A 13748-nucleotide genomic window follows, 5' to 3' on the forward strand; every position below is an offset into this window, starting at 1 on the left:
AAACCAGTTAAAACAAATGAGACAAAAATATTTTACTTGGTCATTTATTTATTAAGGTAAATGATCGAATATTACATATTTGTGAGTGGCAAAAGTATGTGAACCTCTAGGATTAGCAGTTAGTTTGAAGGTGAAATTAGAGTCAGGTGTTTTCAATCAATGGGATGACAATCAGGTGTGAGTGGGCACCCTGTGTTATTTAAAGAACAGGGATCTATCAAAGTCTGCTCTTCACAACACGTTTGTGGAAGTGTATCATGGCACGGTCAAAGGAGATTTCTGAGGACCTCAGAAAAAGTGTTGTTGATGCTCATCAGGCTGGAAAAGGTTACAAAATCATCTCTAAAGAGTTTGGACTCCACCAATCCACAGTCAGACAGATTGTGTACAAATGGGGGAAATTCAAGACCATTGTTACCCTACCCAGGAGTGGTCGACCAACAAAGATCACTCCAAGAGCAAGGCGTGTAATAGTTGGTGAGGTCACATGGGACCCCAGGGTAACTTCTATGCAACTGAAGGCCTCTCTCACATTAGCAGGGTTGCAAGGAGAAAGCCACTGCTCTCCAAAAAAACATTGCTGCTCATCTGCAGTTTGCTAAAGATCATGTGGACAAACCAGAAGGCTATTGGAATAATGTTTTGTGGACGGATGAGACCTAAACAGAACTTTTTGGCTTAAATGAAAAGTGTTATGTTTGGAGAAAGGAAAACACTGCATCCCAGCATAAGAACCTTATCCCATCTGTGAAACACGGTGGTGGTAGTATCATGGTTTGGGCCTGTTTTGCTGCATCTGGGCCAGGACGGCTTGCCTTCATTGATGAAAGAATGAATTCTGAATTATTTTAGAGAATTCTAAAGGAAAACGTCAGGACATCTGTCCATGAACTGAATCTCAAGAGAAGGTGGGTCATGCAGCAAGACAACGACCCTAAGCAGACTAGTCGTTCTACCAAAGAATGGTTAAAAAGAATAAAGTTAATGTTTTGGAATGGCCAAGTCAAAGTCCTGACCTTAATCCAATCGAAATGTTGTGGAAGGACCTGAAGCGAGCAGTTAATGTGAGGAAACCCACCAACATCCCAGAGTTGAAGCTGTTCTGTACGGAGGAATGGGCTAAAATTCCTCCAAGCTGGTGTGCAGGAATGATCAAAAGTTACTGGATACGTTTAGTTGCAGTTATTGCTGCAAAGGGGGGTAACACTAGATACTGAAAACAAAGGTACACATACTTTTCCACTCACAAATATGTAATATTCAATCATTTTCCTCAATAAATAAATGACCAAGTATAATATTTTTGTCTCATTTGTTTAACTGGTTTCTCTTTATCTACTTTTAGGACTTGAGTGAAAATCTGATGTTTTAGGCATGTTTATGCAGAAATATAGAAAATTCTAGAGGGTTCACAAACTTTCAAGCACAACTGTAGGAGGGAAACTTGGGTGCCTGACAGAAGTTTGTTTGTAATATGCAGACATTGTTGTGTGGGAGTCTTCGGACACTTTAACTACGAAATGGACATTGACTGAGAATAGACTGTTGGACTAAGCAGTCTGAAGGCACCCTCAAGATTCACCCTTCCATGGGGACTTAACTTTGGAGTCATGAGGTGACTCTAGAATGGACAACCATAGTGATGACAAGAGATATAAATATTCTCTATAAACACTTGGTTCAATGAGACACTGTCTGTGAGACTCTGGATTGCTAGTCATGAAAAAAGAATTACAGTGCTTGCATATACCATGTTCAGGATCCTGAGCTATGCCAAAATATTACATTTTGAGTCATTTCAGAACACAAACAATTAAACAAAACTTGATAAATAAAACAAAGGATTGTCAATTTTTTTTGACAAAAGGATTACTTTTTCTCATCTGGAATGGCTTAAACAATGATAATAAATAACTCTTAAAACCACCTTCACACAAAGAATATACAGTATTTCATGAGAATGCTGCGTGAGAGAGACACCATTAACAAGTAGTATTCTTCTTTAGAAGTTTTCAGAATTACATTACCACTGTACAATTGCAATGGTCACACTAACCTCAAGCCTTTACCTGTAATTATAACTACTGTATTCAAAATCTATCAGCATAAGCTTTTCACTGGAGCTCACATCCTGGTTTGCAAGCATTAGAATGTTACCTAAAAAGAAGCAGAACATAAAGAATACATTTATAATTATCCTGCACAGTATTATAGTAAAACGTTAAGCATTCTGGTTAGGAAAATTGGTGATAATTAGATTTGGGGAACTTGCCTTCTTGAACATCATTATGACAGAATACTACTGGCGAGGGAGTTGCCTCCAGCATTGCTCTAAGAGAAAACACAGAAATAAAAAACCACTTACTCAAATATAACTGAATTTGATTTTCAGTAATTAACAGTATATTTAAAGTAAGGGCAATGTAGCAAAAAAAGTTATCAGTCACAGCTGCCTTCATTTTCAAGGACTATATTTCAATTCTTGGCCCAGTGTTTGTGTCTCCCTGTTCCTGATTAGATTCACTCCAAGCACTCCAGTTTCTGGCAGGACTCAAAGACATGTGGTCACATTATGGCCTGTAAACTCCACACAAGCAGTAACCAAGCAAGGCATTCAAACCCAGGTTGCTGGATGTATAAGCCAGCAGTGCTATCCACCCTTAAAAAGAGGTTTTAAATAATTTAAGTATATGTTAAATAACTGAACACACGTTCATTTCAATATTATCTACAGTATATCCACTTTCTTTGTTTCAGGGTTGCAAGGACCAAAGCCCAATATAGTAGCATCAGTCACTTTTCTCAGTAATGAGTATGTGGGCTGCCACACAATTTGCTCTGTTACAGGGTTAGATATTTACACAAAATATCAGACTTAAATAGATTTTGTACTTACCGTAGGATTTTCATTTCATCTTGTAGATTGTACTTCATCAGTTTGTTAAATTTTTTAATATGGGCTTCCCTTGTGAATTTCAATGTCATAATTTGCTTCATGTATCTGGAAAAATAATTTAAAAAATCATTGGTACAGAAGTATCAAAGTCAGTGGTGGAATGTATCAATCACCTTTTTTTTTATATAGCCTGGACAGCTACTGTGGCTGCAGGTTTTTCTTCCAGCCATTTTCTTTCAGGCATTTTCTATATCGATAACCAATTTATGCTCTTAATTGACTTATTTTCCCCTCATTTTAACTGCAGCATTTTTTAAAAACTTGGTCATCTGAACTGATATGAAGTGAGCCAACAGATGACCAGCTAAGCTGGGGCCTCAAACTCCAAAAACTTCACTTCAGTTTCTTAATCAGAAACGGATTCTTATTGCTAATTAAGCCCGTTATTTAAGTCTGTGGCTTGTTGGTGCTCCCTTCCTGCCACACCAGACATTTCCAATGTGGTTGATTTTCTTTTTTCTAAAATCACCATCCAAATGTTCTGTTGACCTGTGCAGATCAACATTACTAACAATTTCACCTTTCTTTATTTTCAGAAAGTATGATGGACACAGGTTAGTTGGTCATGTGTTGTATCTCATTATTGTATGGCTGCTAATTAAGGAAAAAGAAGCCAGAATCCCAGTCTTAAATAATAAGTCTGTTACAATTAAGGCAAAAGAAGGTAATCAGCAGCAAACACTGGTCACTAAACATGAAAAAGGTTAGAATGAAAACTTGCAGCCTCAACAGCACCCCAGGATCGGAGTTGAACACCCACTATATAGAGAGGCAAATCAACAATGATCTTATTGTTTCATTAAAATTCCAAGAGTTTGGTGAAACATGCACATGAACACAATGAATCAGAAAGGTATGACTCTAAAACTCTGGAAATTCCCATAGCATGTACAGGCAACAACACAGGCCACTTCTCAACAACAGCCCAACAACTCTAAAGTGAAAAGGAGACCTGAAATAAAGGCTCCCTTGCAAAAAAAGAAAAAACAGGGGTATGGAGCGAAGGAGTACTTAGCTATGGTACGGAAAGACTGGAAAGTTAGAAGTCATGCCCATACACAAGAAGAACAATAAGATAAAAGCAGCGTGGTTACTTGGGCTCTGCTTATTAGATACTTTATGTTCTCTTTCTGCTGTGGTGGGCTTGCACCCTGCCCAGGATTGGTTCCTGCCTTGTGCCCTGTGTTGGCTGGGATTGGCTCCAGCGGACCCCCGTGAACCAAAATTCCACTGACTGATCCCACTGTATTAAGTTTCAAAAAGGACTCCTATATTTTTCTAAAAAAGCACAGGCCCAATTTTGCAACAGAGTTTCAACGGTGTGGATTTGCATAATAGAAAACACTCACACACACATTCAGCTTTATATATTAGATTGCTAACCTATATATAGTTGTTTTCTGCTAATCAAATTTATTATCTCAGGGTTGCTGAAGTGGAACACTGCAGTAATCTGCAAATGTCTGGCAATTTGTACATTGTATGACATTCCTTAATCATCAATAAAGTAACATCTGCTTAATGTTTTTTGCAACGCCAGTTAACATTTTAGGAAAAACTGAATAATGCTTTCACTGTTTTCATATGTATATTAATAATAATAATAATAATAATAATAAATTTTGCTGTTTAAAAAAAACATTAATCTGTTATCCCTTAGTATGAGATTGCTACCTTTCTATGGTCCGAAAAAGCCATTTTGGTTCCTTGTTGAAGGGCATAACCATTCCATGGAATCGAGACATCTTTTCAGCAATCTCCGCTGAAATCTCAGGGATACTTAGCTCATGTGTCATCAACCGTCTGCTCTGAAAAAATTGAATGTTACACATTTTTATTACTTTTCCTTCATTACACTATTTAGTATGAAGGCTATTTATAAAAACAAACCACAAGTTTTAAATAAAACTGTAAATAGAATGCTTCTTACTGGAATGTATTGTTCTAACCGTCCCTGTGGAAATACTCCATACAACCGTGGACCCAGTGCTCGCTCTGCCAAAATAGCAAACATCACACTCTCTAGCACAATGGAATCAACATCCTAGAAAATAAAAATCCAATTTAAACAAACTGACCAACATTTTCCAAAATTATTTTACTCTTATATGTGAAAAGGTAACTATAGTGTAGCAAGCAAGATGCACAGTGTCTGTTTCTATTATGATAACCGGTGTCTGCACTAAACATCATTCTGGAGCCAGTTACTGCAGTCTTCACCTTAGTCCTTGCATTTCTAATAAGAGCTAGCCTCTAGTTACTCTGTGAGAACCAGGGCCTTAAACTAGACACAATAACTAGACACCTACCCCTTGCTATGCTGTATGTGTCCTCATTTGCCCGGCTCATCTCAGTTACATTATCGACAGTGGCAGGTTCAAGTGGCTCCTAGAAGGAACCAGTAGCGTGAAGCTGACCAGCACCATCACACCCAGCTAAGCAAAAGGTAAACAAAAAATGGACCTGGCTTGGAGAATTGTCATACCTGGTGCCTTGAGATGGTATTCTTTTACCTACATTAGGACATATTCGCTCAGGTTCTGCTATTATTGTTATAGTCTGATATATGATACTTCATATTAATGCATTTCCCAATACTGCAGCTTATTTATAATTTTCTGCAGAAAGAGAATCAGAAAATTTAAGAATCTTTTTTTAACTTAGTGATATTTTCTAACAGCTCAGGGGACATAGATTCTAATCCCAGCTGTTTATTCTGTGTAAAATTAGCACATTCTCTTCAAGTGTGCACAGGTATCATGGGAGTAATTCCAGTTATGTCTTTATTTCAAAGATGTGTTATGATGGGTTATTAGAGGTCTCTAAATTGGCTTAGTATGAAAGAATTTCTAGGACTATACTATCATAAACAGGCTGGCTGGCAAGGGGTTTTCAGATGCTAGGGCACCATGTGAATAGTTCAGGGCAGGAAAATATTCTACAAAAAACCTCAACAGGATACATAGATCTTCTTTATTGACCGAGGTTGCAGTGCTGTGTTGTCTGAAGTTGCCAGGATAGGCTCCAAGTCTTAATGACTTAAAAAAAGAAAAATTGCCTTAATAAACAAAATGGATCAATGGATTTTTGAAAGTCACACTTGGACTCTTATGTGAATATAGAATAATTTCCAGACAAAGTCTTAACATAACGCTGTCAAACCTGTTTAATCTAATTTTGGGTAGCAGGTGGCATCAAGTTTATCCCAGAGGCATTACGCATTTAACAGAAATAAGTGCTACATGGATGCCACTCACTTTCACAGAAATTCATGCAGGCCCAGTTCAGAATAGCAAGTTAAATTGTCCTGTATAAATTTGGAAATACAGTAGGACAACTGGATTATCAATAGTAAACCCACACAGATATGCGGGGAATGTTGAAGCTCTCCACACAGACAAACGCTGAGTGGGGATTATAAACCCAGGAGAAGAAATCTATAACTTCTGCCACCATAGTGCTCCTTAATGAAGACATCTACAATGAGAACTTAAAACAAAATCAGCACTGATGTTTTAGAATTATGTAACTATATCCTAACATACAGGAATATTTGTTTTCCAGTTTAACAATATTAATTTATAAATACATATTTACTCAATACATTCAACATTATGGAGAAGACATAACACAATGTATTTTTGAAAACAACGTTTTACTTGCAAAATGGCTCCATAAATTCTGAGAAGCACTTGGCGAGGTTCATCTCCAACACTTAGAACGTGCTCTGGCAGAGAGCACACGTACAGCAGATTACTTAATCCTCCACTAAAAAGAGAAATAGAGAAACAAATTCAGTGTTGGTATATACTGTATATACATGCACTGCCTCTTTGAAGTTTTTAAATTTTATTATTAAGCAACATTGAAATGTTGAAACACAGTGGATTTAATTTGGCATTTTTGACACAGATCAACAGAAAAAAAAACCTCTTATATTAAAGTGAAACAGATCTCCACACAGATTCTGAATGAATTACAAATAAATAAAACACAAAATAATTGAGGTTATAAGTACTGACACCCTTTACGGTGGCTAAGGAGCTGGACTTCAAATCTTGAGGACGTGAGTTCAGTTCCCACTACTGACATTGCACGACCATGAGCCTGTGCTCCAACAGGAAAAAGAAAAAAAATGTAATCAATTGTATTTCAAATGATTTACATCGCCATGGATAAGGGTGTCAGCCAAGTAATAAGTAAAGTAATAAGCCAGTGTGCTTAGTAGATGCAGCTTTGGCAGCCACGATATCCTTGTATGTTTGTGTTCGGTGGTCTCGATCAGCTTTGCACAACTATACACTACAACTTTTGCCGATTTCTGTTTGTAAAACTGCTCAAGCTCTGTCAGGTTATTTGGGGATTGTGAGTGAACAGCCTTTCCCAAGGCCAACCGCAAATTCAAAATCAATATCTATATTGTGACTTGGACACTCCAAGAAATGAACATTGCTGTTTTTAAGCCATCCCTGTGGTTCTTTGGCTTTATTCGTGGGGGCATTTTCTTTCTGGAAAACAAATCTCCCAAAGTGCAAGTTTCTTGGCGACTACGGCAGGTCTTCCTTCAGGATTTCTCTGTAATTTGTTGCATTCATCTTATTCACAGCTTCCACAAGCTTTTCCAGGTCCTGCTGTTAAGAAGAATGCTTCCACCACCATGCTTCACAGTAGGATGGTGTTTTTGTAATAATGTGCTGTGTTTGGCTTCTTACCAGGCCAAAATACCTTCTTCCATCTGACTTCAGAGTTTCCCATGTGTCTTCTGGCAAATTCTAGCCAAGATGTCATGTGCATCTCTAACAGTGTCTTTTTCTTTACCAGTCTCCTAGACAGCTAAATTTGATGAAATACTCAGGCAACAGCTGTTGCATGCGCAGGCTCTCCAACCAGAATCACTGTAGCTTGTAACTCTTTCAGAGTTTTCATAGGCCTCTTGGTTGGCTTCCCTCACTGGTCTTCTTGCATGATCAGTCACTTTTTGTGGATCGCCTGCATTTTTTAATGATTGATTTAACTGGACTTCAATTACTTCCCTTAGATCACGGGTGTCGAACTCCAGTCCTGGAGGGCTGCAGTAGCTGCAGGTCTTCCTTCTAACCATCTTCTTCATTAATGACCCGTTTTAGCTGCTAGTGAACTTCTTTTTGCCTTAATTTGAATTAACTTGACTCAGGCCTCTTAGTTGTCTCTTTTTCCTTAATTAGCAGCCAAATAAGAATGAGACACAAAATGAGCCGCCGCATGACCAGCTCACCTGTGCCCATCTCACAATATCTGAAAATAAAGAAAGGTGAAGGTCTCATTAAGGTTGATCTCTCAGGTCATCAAAACTTCAACAGTTTTGGAAATGACTGCTGTGGCAGAATGAGAGCAGCAACAAGCTGTGGAATTAAATAACGAGTTTAATTAACACCGAGAATTGGCTTCTCATTAAGAGACTGGTTGGAGTGAAAATTGGTTGGAGTTTGAAATCCCAGTTTAGCTGCTCAACTGGTGGCTCGTTTCACATCTCATTTCTGTGTGGCTGTCATTTAATGAAGAAAGGAATCAGTTCATAGGACTGAATCCTTAAAAACAGGGCTATTAAGATGAAGGGAAAAGGAGTTAATTAGAACATTAGAACACTCTAGACGAGAACAGGCCATTCAGCCAAACAAAGCTTGCCAGTCCTATCCACTTGTTTCCTCCAAGAAAACATCAAGTTGAGTTTTGAAACTCCCTAACGTCTTACTGTCTACCACACTACTTGGTAGCTTATTCCAAGTGTCTATCGTTCTTTGTGTAAAGAAAAACTTCCTAATGTCCCCGTGTTCTTGATGAACTCATTTTAAAATAACAGTCTCGGTCCACTGTACTAATTCCCTTCATAATTTTAAACACTTTAATCATGTCACCTCTTAATCTTCTTTTGCTCAAACTGTAAAGGCTCAGCTCTTGTAATCTTTCCTTATAATTCAACCCCGGTAGCCCTGGAATCAGCCTAGTTGCTCTTCTCCGGACCTTTTCTTGCACTGCTATGTCCTTTTTGTAGCCTGGAGACCAAAACTGCACACAGTACTCAAGATGAGGCCTCACCAGTGCATTATAAAGGTTGAGCATAACCTCCTTGGACTTGTACTCCACACATCGTGCTATATAACCTAACATTCTGTTAGCCTTCTTAATGGCTTCTGAACACTGTCGGGAAGTCGATAGCTTAGAGTCAACTATGACTCCTAAATCCTTCTCATAAGGCAGGGCTCTAGACTAACTTTTTGCACTGGTTGCACTGGTGCACCTAACTTTTTTTCTTAGGTGCACCAGCACAAAAGTTAGGTGCACCCAAATTTTCAACCACATCACATTGAACACCACAGTTTTTATTTATTTGTTTGTTTTTTTTTAAATCGCCGTCGATATAGGCAATATTGACTTGTAAATGATTAACTAACAATCTGGTCAATATAAAGTTCTTTATTTGAAGGCAATCACAATTCTACAAGAAAGGTAACTTACTGAAAAAGTGTTGGTGCTTAAAGTGCTTTACTGAGCTGAAATTTAAACTTAAAAAATCTCAAGATAAATTAACTAAAAGAAAATCTAAATTAAGTGTTTTAAGGGCTTCAAACTGAACATCTCATGGCTCAATGTCTTATGGACTATCCTCCATTGCAGTCACATGCCCCTCGGATGGCCAACTCCTGTAGTTTGGCCTTCTTGATCTTTGGCCTTGACTAAACCAGCTGGCCACACTCTCTCTAGCATCAAAATCTTCCAGACTTGGGCATGAGCATGCTCGACCTCAATGTGTCCAATAAGTATATTCACCGGTCTTCCTCTCCGCAAGATACGACCGTACACAATGACGCATTTCTTCGTGGCGATATCTGTGTCTCCGTCGATCAGGATTGCCACGTACGCACTGTTCGCAATTTGCACAGACATCTTTTTTTTCCAATGCATCTGCGATGACTCCTATAAATTGGGCGCACACAACATCTTTGTTGTATGTCGGGTTTACGTTCAAGCCATTTTTCTTCATAAGAATTATTTCGGACTTGAATTTAGTGAAGGGAAGTTCTTCATTTGCAATATTGTAGGCAAGCGTTAAACTTAATTATCATCTCGGCCTCGTCTGATGATCTGTTTGCTGCTGCCTGCCGCTGAAAGGCAGCGGGGAGAGAGGACACTTGAGCAGTGCATTTATCGCGGCATGTAATGTGTTTTATAGATGCATTGTGCTTTTTCAGCGTTTCAATTCTAAATGTATTAGAACCAGTCACAAATGCACTACTGCCAGCCATGGTCTTCCCACACTCTTTACAGTAAATACAGTGCATTATATTATCAACTTTACTGTATCTTAGCCAGGGAAACTGGTCAAGCCACTCTTTTCGAAATGTATACAGTAATCCCTCGCTATATCGCGCTTTGACTTTCGCGGTTTCGCTCTATCGCGGATTTTATATGAAAGCATAACTAAATATATAATGCGGATTTTTCGCTGCTTCGCGGGCTCTGCAGACAATGTGTCTATTTTACTTCCTGTACATGCTTCCTCAGTTGGTTTGCCCAGTTGATTTCATACAAGGGACGCTATTGGCAGATGACTGAGAAGCTAACCAATCAGAGCACGCAGTTAAGTTCCTGCCTGCTGAATGCACTGTTAACCAGGAAGTCTCGTCTCGCTCATTCAGCATCAACGTGTTTCGCTGTGTAAAGAGTTGTGCTCTTTTGTGTTTATCTTTGTGCATAGTCAAGCCCTTCATTATGGCTCCAAAACGATCTGCTACTGCTTCAGGGGCCGTGCCCAGCGCAAGCGGAAGATGTTAACGATTGCCAAAAGGTAAGCGTTTTGGATTTGTTGAAGGCTATGATTCTTTTATTTAAAAAGTAGGAAAGGAATATAAGATCTACAGCCACAGTGTCCTTTTAACCAAGGTGCAAAACGAGTTGTAAGTGGATGTAATAAGGCAGTAGTCTGGATGGAATCTGCTTTAGGGATTTGGATTGAAGACTGCCAGAAGAAGAACAACGGCAGTGCTACACAATCGCCTGAAGTGGCTCCTTTAGGGGCTGTAACGCTCTCCTTTGTTGTGCAGTAAAATAAAACTCATTGTTATCGGACAAGTCATTGTTGGTGAGTAACCATAATTAATTTTCTACTTACAGTACTTAGTACATGTACGTACGTTTAGTGTCACTGTACACACACATTTACTGTATACTATTTTTCTTGCATTGTACATATTTATTGCTGGTGCCCTGTCTATCGTAATGGCTGTAACATGTGATATCGGAGACACTCAATATCTTTAAAATAATATTTAGGTTTTACTGTATATAAACAGTGTGTTTATATACATAATTTCAGTGAATCTTACCTAATATCTAAGAGAATACAACGGGATTATGCTGTATAACTCTGCGGGGAATATTTATAAACAGTGTGGGAGAGTTTATAAGGGCTTAAAATATATAAAAATAACCATACAAACATATGGTTTCTACTTCGCGGATTTTCACCTATCGCGGGGGGGTCTGGAACGCAACCCCCGCGATCGAGGAGGGATTACTGTACACTTTACCCCTTTTAATTTCAGTGGGCTCGGATTCGATCGTATGTGGCTCATTATCTAATGCCGTCTCCGGACCAGGGCTTGCTATAACTTGGGAGGTTGATGGCTCCGTGTCAGAGCATTGGTTATGATTTTCGGACGGATCAGGCCCTAACTTAACATTCTTAACGAAAAAGCTGCCAATCGTTCTTATCATCTTCTCTCATAATCCGCGGCTACATCCACTGTTTCCCTGATGGGCTACTCACCTCTCTCTGTCTGACTGCATCACATGCATTTTCAAAGCGATACACACGTACAGGAATATCTGGACCACGGCCAATCGGGGTTCCGCCCTTCACTATCTCTGATTGGTTTAGACCACGATACGGGCCTAATGTGCATCTGTTGTTGAACAACAGGGAGACTTTAAGAGTCACGGAGTTTCGTTTTTTTTCCCCCCTCGAACGGCTGGTCGTACCAGTGCAACCTTTGATTTTTTTTAGTCACACCATTGAGAAATTAGGTCGCACTCTAGAGCCCTGTAAGGTGTACTCTCGATTTTCCGACTGCCCATTGTGTATTCAAAACAAATATTTTTACTTCTTTTGTGTAATACTTTACATTTACTGACATTAAATTTCATCTGCCACAAATCTGCCCAAGCCTGTATGCTATCCAAGTCCTTCTGTAATGATATAACAGATTCCAAATTATCTGCTAATCCACCTATCTTGGTATCATCTGCAAATTTAACCAGCTTGTTACTTATATTCCTAACTAAATCATTTATATATATTAAAAATAGCAGCAGCCCTAGCACTGACCCCTGTGGAACACCACTCTTAACATCGGCCAGTTCTGATGAGGTTCCTCGCACCATCACCCTCTGTTTCCTGTGTCTGAGCCAATTCTGCACCCATTTACAAACATCACCCTGAACTCCCACCTCTTTTAACTTGATGCCCAACCTCTCATGTGGCACCTTATCAAATTAGCAGTGAAAACTGGTCACTGATTAGGAAAAGTGGTTGAAATGAAAACCTGCAGGCCTGGAGTTCGACACCCCTGCCTTAGATACTTTCTTCTGCTTTTTAACCACCTTTTCAACAAATTGCCTGAAGCGTTCTTTCTATCTTTATTGTGCAGGTCTGGCCACAATGCTGACTCACCACAACTTGGACCTTCCACATACAGCAGCATTTATACTACAATTGAATCACCTCTGTTTACCTAATTACGTGTATTCTAAAACCAATTAACAGCTCCAGTGATGATTTACGGTACGTGTGCCATGTTAAAGCGGGTAACTACTTATGCAATCAATTATTTTGTGCTTTATACTTAGAACTAACTAAAGTACTGGCATTTCATGGGTATATTTGTAGAACAGGTCAAGAAAAAAAGGAATGGGCTTATGTGAATTTTGTTTTTTTTATGGCGAGCCCGTTTATATTGCTAGCTGTCCCTTCTGCCATCCACACTTCCTGCCTATCAATGGCTCTGCTACTGTGAGTCAAAGATTTGTTCTTTTTGGGTCCAACTGGATTCCTGAATTACAGTAACGATTTGCTGGGTTGTAGCCACGTACATTATCATGTCTGACATGTCCTCTTAGTTCAAGGTGGATAGTTTGTAGCACTTACATTATGAAGAAAAATTGACAAAGCAGGAGTTCAACCATATCCATTTGATTTTCCTTTCTGTTATGCTGCCACTCTCAATCAAGCCTCAAAATGCTCAAGATAATGATTTTTATATTACAGTTCATTAAAGCTTGGTGTGCAAACTGAATTACAAACACTGGAACCCCCAGGGTCAAAAATGTGGGATCTAAAGTAGTTTACCTTTTCTGTATGATCCTGAAAAACAAACTATGTAAAATCTGATCCAGATCGGTCTAAGGTTGTAGGATTGTATAGGGATTACAAAGACAGACATTTTATTTAATATATACAGATTAATTTACACAACATTGCAAAGATCGGTTTTCACTTTGACCTTAAAGAGTACGTTTTTGTTGATCAGTGTAAAAAAAAAATAAAATAATAAAATTCTATGTTGTATATAATACGAAAACTCCCAAGGAGGTAAATGCTTTTAACTGATACACCCAGCAATTAGCCCAACATAAATGCCTTTATAATGTGTTTATAAAGCGGAAAGAACTGGACAACATACAAAAAGATATTTGGACAGACAGTGACTTGGCAAAAATTTGAAGCCATGCCAGTTCTACTCGAGTTCATGAGGGC

General features: G+C 38.8%; 1 protein-coding gene across 2 annotated transcripts in view; it reads right to left on the reverse strand.

The window, feature by feature from the left end:
* The window catches only part of chkb (choline kinase beta), a 56728-nt gene that overhangs the window by 14303 nt on the left and 28677 nt on the right, over positions 1-13748 (reverse strand). For both annotated transcript variants that reach the window (XM_039761510.1, XM_039761509.1), the window contains 6 exons: positions 6616-6724; positions 4887-5000; positions 4631-4764; positions 2897-3001; positions 2273-2331; positions 2070-2157 (listed from right to left, as the gene is read on the reverse strand). In XM_039761510.1, the coding sequence (XP_039617444.1) occupies positions 2070-2157; positions 2273-2331; positions 2897-3001; positions 4631-4764; positions 4887-5000; positions 6616-6724 (609 nt within the window). The remainder of the gene's footprint in view (positions 1-2069; positions 2158-2272; positions 2332-2896; positions 3002-4630; positions 4765-4886; positions 5001-6615; positions 6725-13748) is intronic.

Source organism: Polypterus senegalus, chromosome 8 (assembly GCF_016835505.1).
Source record: "Polypterus senegalus isolate Bchr_013 chromosome 8, ASM1683550v1, whole genome shotgun sequence".
NCBI classification, from domain to species: Eukaryota; Metazoa; Chordata; class Cladistia; order Polypteriformes; family Polypteridae; genus Polypterus; species Polypterus senegalus.